Source organism: Sander vitreus, chromosome 24 (assembly GCF_031162955.1).
Source record: "Sander vitreus isolate 19-12246 chromosome 24, sanVit1, whole genome shotgun sequence".
Taxonomy (NCBI): Eukaryota; Metazoa; Chordata; class Actinopteri; order Perciformes; family Percidae; genus Sander; species Sander vitreus.
In genome coordinates, this window is record NC_135878.1 from 12968397 (window position 1) to 12979550 (window position 11154).

Sequence of the window (11154 nt, forward strand, 5' to 3'; positions counted from 1 at the left end):
TCAACTAAAAGATCGAAGCTAAAAGGAGCAAAAGGATGCTTGTGTGTGCAAGTTGTAGAGACAAAGACAAAACGGTAGAGCTGTGACCGGATTAGGGAATCGAAGATGGCCGCTTCTTTGTTAAGTCCTTCGTTTAGACTTATATTTGAAAAACATCCCTCAAGCCGAGAAAAGCTATTTTAAAACCAGTGACGTCACTACAATATAAACTCTATGGGCCCAGCAGGAACTTGCGGTCGGGGCCAGCGGGAAATACACTGCTGCGCATAAGTCAGCGGGTCGCGTCTCACAAAAGTAAACCCGGAAGCTTAGAAACTTTTTTGCCGTATATGGCACTGAGCAACTCTCATAGGAATTAATGGGGCTTCACATCAAACATTGTATCAAAGCCTTATAATACATCCATCAGAATCAGAAAAGGTTTTATTGCCACAATAAGTACACTGATGTGGAATTTGCCTTGGTGAAAGCTGCATACATAAACAAACATATTAAACATTAAAATGAAATATTAAAGGGGACTTAAGTCTCCTCACGGCATGTTCTACCTGAGTCAAATCAAAAGGGTGTAAAGCAAGAGGTTTGCTTACTATCAAAGTGCGTATGTCTGGAGGTTAATATGTGTAAGTTAATGTGTCAGGTTAGAAAAGAGGATAGTTACATGCAAGAATGTGTGTGGATGTGAAGCCTGAATTAACATCGACTTAGCAGTGTGGTTGTCCAATAACTTGACTAAAACGAACATTACAAAAATATATAGGTCTGGGTGGCATTAAATCAAAACATATGTACATTAACAGAAGTTATAAAACAGTTAAGAGCTTTGCTTAACCGCTGCTGCTATGCTACTGCTAGCATAGCACTACCACAGAAAGAAATCCTTTGTTATCTGGCAGTTTCATTGTTGTGAGAAAGCCAGGCTGGGAGAATTGTGGTTCCGAGGTCAAATGATGCACTCTCGGTTGTGCTTTATCCCAAACCTGCAGGATTGAAGCTGATAGCGACAGTCCTTGCTAGCTGGTAGACTCCCCCCCCAAAAAAAAATTCCGTGATTCTAACTGGTTTACTCTAAGCAGGCACTTCCTAGAGAAGGGTTTCTTCGTCAGTTCTTTCAGTAGGCCGTGCTTTAGCTGAGAGCCGATCTACAGCAGACCCCCTTCTGACGGACACAGTAGAGTCGTTGCTCCTTCTGGAGTGAAGGAATGGAGAAGAGCAAAGAACAATGGTAGTTGTTGCCTTCATAGGGATGGCGAGGTAACGGCACACGACAGTCGGGTGTGGAGACTGGAGAGTCTGCTGGGAGACCGAGTTTGGTGGCAGCTCCTTGTGACCACACAGCTGCCATTTTGAAGAGGGCTGGGGTTGCATGGATGGGCTGACGCATGGATCTCAACTTCAAAATACAAAAATCACACTTTAAAGTCCCGTCAGAATAATATTTAAGACATTTTAAAGCCTAACATATTCTAACTACAGGATTTTAGACTCGTTAAGAATTTCTAAAAGACCCACGTCATATTACATCTCATATCACTTTTAAAGCATTCGTTCACTTTTTTGTTTTTAAACCTGACCGAGGTTATCTGCTCTCCTTCTAAACTAATGGTCCACTTTACGTGGCTAAATGGTTTCTCACGTGTTGGGATCTCATGTGTCTATGTAAACTTCCACTCACTGAAAAAGCTTTCTTACAGACGGAGCAGCTAAACGGTCTCTCTCCTGTGTGGACCGTCATGTGTTTCTGTAAACTTCCATTGCCTGTAAAAGCTTTCTTACAGACGGAGCAGCTGAACGGTTTCTCTCCTGTGTGGATTCTCATGTGTGCTTGTAAATATCCGCTCACCGTAAAAGCCTTCTTACAGACGGAGCAGCTAAATGGTTTCTCTCCTGTGTGGGTTCTCATGTGCGTCTTTAAGCTTCCTCTCACTGTAAAAGCTTTCTTACAGACTGAGCAGCTAAACGGTTTCTCTCCCGTGTGGGTTCTCATGTGTCTATGTAAATTCCCACTCACTGAAAAAGCTTTCTTACAGACTGAGCAGCTAAATGGTCTCCGTCCTGTGTGGATTGTCATGTGTTTATGTAAACTTCCACTCTCTGTAAAAGCCTTCTTACAGACGGAGCAGCTGAATGGTTTTTCTCCTGTGTGGATTCTCATGTGTTTAAGTAAATTTCCGCTCACTGTAAAGGCTTTCTTACAGACCGAGCAGCTTAAGAATTTCTCCCTTGTGTGGATTCTCATGTGTGTCTGTAAATCTCGTCTCCTTGCAAAATATTCCCTACAAACTGAGCAGCTAAATGGTTTCTCTCCTGTATGCGATCTCGTGTGTCTCTTCAGATTCCCATTGGTGCCACATCTTTTTCCACACTCAGAGCAGCTACTTTGATTCTCACCAGCACTACATCTGGAACCGCAGTCAGGGACTTCATTATTATTCAGAGAGTTTAAAGCTGACTGAGGTTCTCTGGTCTCCTTCCAATCATAACTGTCATCAGTCTCTGGATCAGAAGAGTTCATGTCTGGCTCTGGTCCCCCACAGTCCTCTCCATCAGATTCTGTTTTCATCTGTTCAGTTGAGCTGCTGGCTGGAGGCTCTGCCTCTCTGTTCTCCTCAGTTTGACTCCGACGACCAACACACTGATGGCTCCTGAGCTGTTTATACCAGGTGAATCTTTGGTCACAAATGCCGCAGCCAAACAGGATCTTTTCGGCGATCGTGCGTTTCTTCAGAAGCGCCTTGCAGGCAAATCGTTCCCAACACTCGGGGCTGCTTGACAGTTTCTCACCAGCAACACAAGTCGTACGGCTTACCGGGACTTCAGTATTATTCAAGGAGATTAAACCCGTCTGAGGTTCTCTGCTCTCATTCCGGTCATCAGCCACTTTAGTTTCTTGTTTGTAACATTGTGAGGTGGCATCACTGCTAGACCGTTGTAAAAGTGTATCTGGACGCAAGTTCCTGGCTGGTTCTAGTCCTCCACAGTCCTCTCCATCAGCTTCTGTTTTCATCTGTTCAGTTTGTCTTTGATGAAGCTGTGAGAACTCAGGTTTCTCTTCGTCATCTTCACTCTTCACAGGGACAGGAGTGAATGGGAACTTGGTGATATCAGCCTCCTCCGGCCCTTGAAGCTGCTCTCCGTCCTGGCTGGCCCAGAGTTCCTCCTGTTCCTCTTTAATGTGTGGGGGCTTTGTGTCCTCCTGGTCCAGACTGGAGCTCCACTCCTGCTGATGTTCTTCACCGACAATCACTTTCTGGACATCTGTAGGTAAAGCTGAAACACAAATGGCCATTAATGTGAATCTTAGCTAAATTCACTCTGATAAGGACGCAGGTTTATGAATACTGTAAATACGGGACACACCTCGCCTCTTTGCTCAAGGAAATGTGATTATATAGCCTACCTCTCAATTAATTTGTTCTTTGTATTGTATGTTGCGTTTTATTTTTTACTCTCTTTTTTCACTGTGTTTTTAAGTGCCTTTCTTAAGTTTATTTTTGATGTCATTTTGGAAGGTTGTAATGCTCATTGGATGGAAATGACTGCCTTATACATTTTTTAAGTACGATGCCGAATTGTTAAAAAGTGTATCACGATATCTGTGAAAATATGCAAATAAAGTTAAAGGTCCAATGTGTGGGAATTTCTCTCGTCTAGCATTGAGATCATATTTTTCTGGGTGAAGAAAAAGACTCCTGTTCCTGAAATTTCGATTTTGAATACGTGTGGTCCTCCCATCGTTCCTTCTACAAACTTGCCGGGGCCGGGAAGCGACGATACCCATTAGCAGCACCTGCGAGTTTATCATGCGACATCGAAAAACGCCAAAGTCGGAGCAGTATATCCTGTATGTCCCTTACGGGCTAACGTATTTCAAGATGGCGCATGAATATGGAGCGTCTACCCCAGTTCATGTAAAAGCAAATGTAAAATATCAAGCCAATAGGAATACTTGGAATTGATGGTGGTGGTAAATATTCATGAAAAGGACAAGTTTGTGAACGGGCAACACAGATTTTGAGAATGAACAACTAAAAACGTTACACACTGGACTAGGCCTGCACGATATTGGAAAAAACGTACATTGCGATATTTCTTTCCCCTGTGATATATATTGTGATATGAAAAAAAGACTAATTTTTCAAGAGGACATATATAGCCCTATTTAGAAATACTAATCTCAACTACTGGGGTGATTTTGTAGGAGAGAGCATCTATAAAGAAAATAAAGGAAATTTTCTTATGTGAACCAGTCTTTGTTGAACTTCAATGCTTTACAAAAACCAAAGCAAGTAAGCGCTGCGACTACTCTTCTGAAGTGATTTTGGAGAGGGAAATTAGGAAGAAATACACTGGTTGACTGACATGACACCATTGTATTCATATAATATCAATCCAGGCTGAAGTGAATGATATTAATAATGCATGCATGATGCTTCCTCTAAATTTCAGGTTGTGGTCGACTAGCGGGGCCTGCTTTGGTTGTTTGATAAATTGATCATGATTGTTGGTTTGCTGTGCATGCAGAGCCTGCACGTCACACTCCTGCAACAAACTGTGTATCCAAGAGCACTTCAGTCAGTGTAAATGACGTTATATCAGAAACAGACTGCTGTTGTAGATTAGGGTTAACGTTTCCAGCATCGCGGCTCCGAACCGTAACGTTAGTTGGGACAGACGCCTCGCTTCTTTAGGCTAACTACGTTAGCTTTAGCCTGGCTGGTAGCAGCTTTCTGCGGTGAAAAATGGCCGGGAGGTCTCGTGATTACGTTGCATTAATCAGGTGATTTAGTTTGTCTTTGCAGCGAGCATAAAACACTGACTACTGTAGCTTCATTAACCATGGAAAAGCATGTGCATCACTGTGTCAGCGGCAGCTGCCGCCAACGGTACTTTTCTACACACGGGAGAGCCTCACTTTCCATAACAACCCCCCCCGTCGGACTAATGTTACGTCACATGACCACCTGTCTTAAAGGGGAAGGGTCGGCCGGTAACAATCATGGAAAAGGAGAACGGTGAAAGTTTACTTCTTTTTTTTTTTTTTAAATCAAGCAGCAAAGAAGTTGTAGTGTCAACATCGATGTGACTATCGCGCATGCGCACATCGCGATGTCGACACTGGACCTTTAAAACAAATCTGAAACAAAAATAAAAGTGGCCTTGATGCTGAGTTTTTAGTAGATAAGGGTAGTACACTAGAGCTAGTACACTTCCATTTTGAAAACATATGCCTCCAGTCTGCTCTCCAACTGGCTGTAAAAGCTGTGCCCGTCTGTATGTGAAAATTACAGAGAGAAGGACCTGCCCTGCTTCTGAATGTTAGCTACAGCTAACACTTCTCCATTCATACTTGCCTTGGATACCACTAGGCCCGCACGACATTGGAAAAAACTGGCATTGCGATATTTGTTTTTCCTGCGATATATATTGCGACATGAACATTTTTTAGTAATTTTACAAGATGACATAAATAGCCCCAAGTGACTAATGACATTTTTTTAATTTCTTCTGGAATTGTCCTTCCTTCTTTATGAATGATGGATTTCACCACAGTACCAGGATAATATATTCTATTTGGTGGTGAATGCTTCAACGCAATGACTGCCTGGTTTTAGAACTTATATGTCTATCAGCCAGGTCATTTCATATGTTGATAACAATGTCACAATATAGCATGTTTTGTTCTTCTTTTTTTTTTTACATTGCTTTGGCGATATGCATCGTCATATCGCCCAGACCTACTTGGGCATACACATCGCCAAATTACCAACTGACATGGAGTGTTAGAAAATGATTGCACTAGGGTCCAACAGCCGCTACACTTCCTTCGCTGGCTCAGTGTCTTTGGTGACAAGCAGAATGTTTTGCATTTCTTCTACTGTGCAGTAGTTGAGAGCATCTTGTGGTACGGCATCTCAGCCTGATTTGGCAAACTTAATGCACAGTTGAAAGCCCAGATTACATAATATTTCCTATAGGATTTCCTAGCCTGAGTTAAAATAAGATAGGATTCCTAAAGTTAGTTAGAATTTGCTTCTGTAATACCAAATTGGGGGGGGAAAAAAAATCATATTTTAGACTCTTCCTAACTCAATTTAAGGCAGAAGGTTGCTATATTATGGCCCCACAGACCCAAACTGGGTTCTGTTTCTGTCACACAGTCTGAATGAGATACTGCCATATCAGCAGACCAATAAAGTAATGCACAGCTGACTATAGGGCAGGTTGGTTTTTTTTCTCTTTACATATTGCGACTTTATTCTCGATATCTCAGGGAACACAGACATGTGGGATAGGTTTTTAATGTGCAGAAAGGTTACAACATGAGTAGGAATCTTGCTGAAAAACAAAAGAGCTATTAAAGCCAGGGGTTTATGAATTAATAATTATCGTTGAGACATTAACAGGTGCCACACGCACATTTAAAGCGGTTACTTCCCCCAATCAAAAGACACAATGGAGGAGGGAAGAGTAAATCATGTCTTCATGTGTAGACTCAGCAGAGATGACATCAAATGAGAAAATTAGAGGTAATTAGCGGTTTGCGATAAAACTGATCACATTCGATTAGCATGAAAACAAATCCCAGAGAACGGTCGACTCAGTACACGTGTTATTAACCCCTTAGGTTCATTTTGCGCCGGATTTGTCCTTTAATAAGGGATGTCCTGATCCCGATCACAGTATCGAATCGGAGCCGATTTTGGCTTTTTAACTGATCGGGGATCGGCATTCACCCTGGTTAACTTACCCCGATCATGTTCACCAGCTTGTAGTGATCACCGCCTTTAATCATACGCGTTCCTGTTATAAAGGGATTATTACGTTATTACAACTCATCTTCACATATGTGAAGAAGGTTCGGGAGACTGATGACTTACACTGAAGCATTAATGAAATCCCGATTGAGGAGATTTTAGGATTAAATGGGACATTGTAGTGCTATGCCAACTTCTGAAATTCTATTGAAACTATACGATTCTAAAACAGGAACCGGTTCTCAGGACTATTTTTAAGGTCCGGAGTTATCGATTGGAAAAAGAAGGTTAGCGAGCGATTAACGGCAGCGTTGGAAACCTTTTTCTCCCTTTGGAGTAGCAACTTTCCAATTTATTGTCGAAGTTCTGGTTCACGAACACAGCGGCACACACGAGGAAAAATTATAATCCTGTGGTTGTACGAAAAATGAGTTAATTCGGACAGTCTGCACACACACACACACACACACACACACACACACACACACACACACCTCTTAACATCATGTAGGCCATCTGTCTGCCATGATCTGTTCCTATATATGAGTAATACTATAACATTTTCAGTGATGTGTAGCCCAGGTTACTTATGATCTCTATAATAACCTTACCCTCCATAATGTTCCTACAGTAGCCTACAGCCTTACAATACTTCTACAGTCTGTCCCAAAATACTGTAATACTTTTATAGTACGTCCCAAAATACTAGGCCTGTAGTAGCCTATTTCTATAAGATTACTATAATATTGTTCCAAAATTGGCCTACTATACAATTCCTATAATTCTTTTCTCGTGATGTTTGTACAGCCTAGGCTACAATGAAAAAGTCACGTTTAACAAGCAAACACGAACAATATAAGTGGGAAACGTCGGTAGACTATTTTTTTAATCCCGGGACGTATTTTAGATCTTTATGGGTCTGAAGTTTTTACCATAGACCAAAATAAATATAGTGTAACGTTAAGGTTACGGCCATTTAAACGCCTGGCAAACAAGCAAGCCGTTTAGGAAATTAGGTAGCCTAACGGAACTAGGTTATCGTTACTCGCGTTAAATATTTATCCAAAGTTGACAGTAGGCCTACACGATACTGGGAAAAAAACTTACATTGCGATATATTTTTTCCCTGCGAGAGAGATTATATATATATATATATATATATATATATATATATATATATATATATATATATATACATACATACACACACACATACACACACACATACACACATATATATAGATAGATCTCTCTTTCGCGTATATATCTTACGCGACTTTCGCGTAGTTTAAAGTGACAAATGGGATCACCGTATTTTGATGTCAAAATGCGCATCTACTACGCAAAATGCGCATCTACTACGCAAAATGCGTACAGGTTGGCAGGTCTAAGTAAGGCAGGGTCTTCTCACTGGGTCTGTATAGAACACTTTAAAAAATAACAAAAAAAGAGGAACCTTTTTGCCACACATGAACATATTATAAATAAATAAACAAACAAACGTGTGTGTGTGTGTGTGTGTGGGCGCTCCGCTCTGTGTTAATATGCAGAGAGGACAGATAAGCTTGCGCGCTCATACGCTTTTGGAACCAAAATTTGGCACCGAAAGTTATATAATTTTTCGATACACATTAGGTTCTGGGTATTTCTTTCGGTGCCATAAAAGCATTGAGGTTCGGTGCCCAGCCCTCCCAGAGGAAGCATCTACAGGCTGTTGTATTATTGTCATTATATAACATTGTTGAAGTTGATTCTATAAATCACTATTTGTATATATAAAAAAAAAAATCCAAAAGGAAGTCACTGCTTCCAAAGCCCAGCAGATGATAAACTGAATTACCAGGGGTGCTTAAACTTTATAAAAAATAAATAAATAAATTTAAAAAAAAAACTGTATAGCCTACATCTACACATCGACACTTAACTCACTATAATCTCTGGTTAACCTACCAACATAGTTTTGCATAAAACAGGTTTGAATCTAACTGAACAAAAAGCTATGTATTAGGCTAACTTACAATGCTCACGGGTTGTGGATGTTTGTCGCTCACCCAAGAATGAAGTCTCCGGAGTTGTGTCAGAGTGGAAGTGGGTGCATGCACGGTAATCTATGTAAGCAATTGAAACACAAACTGGGTAAGTTAAATTGGGCACCCAGAGAAGACAATCACAACACTGTTAGCCAACGTAAGCGCAACAGTGCGGTGCATTAGGCTAAATTTAGGTTAATTAAAAAAATTAAAAAAATTGCTAAAAAGGATAAATCATGTATTTTCTGTAACAGTTCGTTATTTATGCATGCCATCATGCAAAATAAAGATGTCATGTAAACAAATTACTTACGAGGCTCTTCCTGTTCGTGCTGCACTTCAGTGTTGCTGCTCGAAGCTGACGTCTGACTCGCGTCAGCTTGTACCTCCAAGTTATCCTTGCAAGTGATGAGTTTTTGCCTTTTCTTAACTGGTTGTCGTTCATAACCAAGGAATAACTCCGGTTTCGGGTGGAGCTCCGTTGGTTTGTGGTCGATGAAATGGTAAGAACAGACATAAACTCTCTTGGGTGGATTTTTTAGCTTTAGGGCTGCTAACCATTCTCGGGTTTTTGTCTCGTCCTTGGGCATTGAATGGAGTGCGTAGGGTGCTGGGCAACAGGTCAAGCGCGTCCGCTTATGTTGGAAGCAGGTCCCATTCATATAATCCTTCAGTTTTCGCGTGTTGTTTGTGCACCCGACAACAGCACACGTTGAGCCACCAGGAGCCATTGCTTAATCTGTCAGCATTACTACTTGTCAGTAATCGGTTTCACTCGTTTGTACCGCGAGTAGCCTATCCCTTGTGTGCTAGCTTCATTAAGCATTAGGCTAAACCGGAACTGAGATACTGTCAACAGGAAGTGTCGTGTGTCACGGCGGACTCGCAGGAAAGTTGTGAATACCTCGCCACGCAGTTAGAAAACAAGAACGAGCTAACTAATGTTAACATAAGCACTTTGGCTCGGTGGATGTCGATATTAAAGTCATGTTAAAACTATTTCCCGTCCTCCTCCTCCTTACGATTTCCAGCCACAGCCTGTCACTCCCCCGTGTACTAACTTTACTCGGTACGGTAACGTTAGCTACGTAATGTTGTACTAACGCCACTCGGTACGTAGCGTTAGCTCAGACCTCACAATGCCTTGTGTTTCTCACTCCCACTAAGTCATTGTTCATAAGACGTGACATGAGTGACACATGCGGGTGAGCCAAGGCGAGAAGAGGGAGATTAGCTAACGTTAGACAGCATATTTATTAAAAAAAAAAAAGTCACATTCGAATAGTAATTTCAGCATTCGAATAGTATTGACCGTCTTACTATTCGACTTTTGGTATTCGTTGTTGATAACAGTTTATAAAAGTTATTAACTGTAACGTGGCCAAACTTCTATATTCTTTTCTATGTAATATCCGAGTTGTCCCGTGTGAGTTCAGTGGTTCGAACTCGCCATCCGACGTTTTTTTTTTTTTTTAATGAGTTCCTGTCGTCAGATGAAAGGCTAATGCTAGCAAGACAAGGCCCTCGCTAAGGGTGCTAAACACAGCAGATTTACCACACACAGCTAATGTCCTCCTGGTTCTGTTGACACCCCAGCTTCCACAAAGCAAAAAAAATAAAAAAATAAATCACAATCCAACACTGTCTCCAGCTTCGCCTTTCGACGCCAGAACCCAACGCGGAGATCACAACTGGCGCATCGCGCACAACGCGGGTTGCAACGGCAGGAGTCCGTAAGCTGGACTTTCCACCACGGCTATTACGTTAATTAGTCCTTTAACCGGAGGACACTTTAACTGGGAACCGTTCACAGCTGCTCCTTTCACTAGCACACGCACAAACGGTTAAATGCTGTACGGTAAAGGCGCTTAAGGAATCCGCTTCAGGAGCTAGCTCCGGCTAACAAGGCTGCGTAAGAACGCTTTAGCAGAGCAGAAAGAAAACGATACTTCTCTTGGCAGCTTCGTTTGCTGTTTTAAAACCACCTCCAGCGGTTTCCGGAGCCGGTCCATCTCTGATTAACAAACTCATTTCTCGGGTTTTCTACCGTTATGTGGTTCAACTAACGTCTTGTCTCCGCTGCCTGCTCCGGTGTTTAGGTCAGTAACGTATGACCAGTCGTCGTCTTCTCCTTCTCTGATTTAATGGCGGCTCGCAAACAGCGACCTAGGTGCATACCGCCACCCACTGTACCGGAGCGTGTAATAGCAGGTATTTGCACACTCCAGGTTATGTAAAAAGTTGAGAGAAACACACAAAAACTATTACTACAATGTAATCGTGTAGTTTAGTGTAATACGAGCAATAACGACAGTCTTGCGGCATCCTTTTAGACTGACTTCACCTCATAATGACATGCTCAGGAA

The 11154-nt window shown here is 41.8% G+C and overlaps 1 protein-coding gene across 4 annotated transcripts; it reads right to left on the minus strand.

Annotated features, from left to right (window-relative positions):
- Positions 1 to 1038: 1038 nt before the first annotated feature.
- Positions 1039 to 10912, minus strand: LOC144512801 (uncharacterized). Of its 4 annotated transcripts, XM_078243739.1 has the most exons (4): positions 9102 to 10912; positions 8777 to 8866; positions 2392 to 3270; positions 1039 to 1393 (listed from the first exon to the last, which is right to left on the minus strand). In XM_078243739.1, exons 1-4 carry the CDS (start codon positions 9517 to 9519, stop codon positions 1239 to 1241), a joined length of 1542 nt encoding a protein of 513 aa, XP_078099865.1. In that variant the 5' UTR covers positions 9520 to 10912; the 3' UTR covers positions 1039 to 1238. The 4 variants fall into 4 exon arrangements, with proteins under 4 accessions (XP_078099865.1, XP_078099863.1, XP_078099862.1 ...); XM_078243737.1 differs by having other exon boundaries at positions 1302 to 3270; positions 8810 to 8866; XM_078243736.1 differs by having other exon boundaries at positions 1302 to 3270.
- Positions 10913 to 11154: the final 242 nt, after the last annotated feature.

What these genes read in the sequence shown, in the direction of transcription:
- LOC144512801 (XM_078243736.1), bottom strand. Translation starts at nt 9,519, where the DNA reads ATGGCTCCTGGTGGCTCAACGTGTGCTGTTGTCGGGTGCACAAACAAC. An exon ending in GCACGAACAGGAAGAGCCTC is followed by an intron (nt 8,867 to 9,101) that starts GTAAGTAATTTG and finishes TTGCTTACATAG; the next exon opens with ATTACCGTGCATGCACCCAC. An exon ending in ATCCACAACCCGTGAGCATT is followed by an intron (nt 3,271 to 8,776) that starts GTAAGTTAGCCT and finishes TTTGTGTTTCAG; the next exon opens with CTTTACCTACAGATGTCCAG.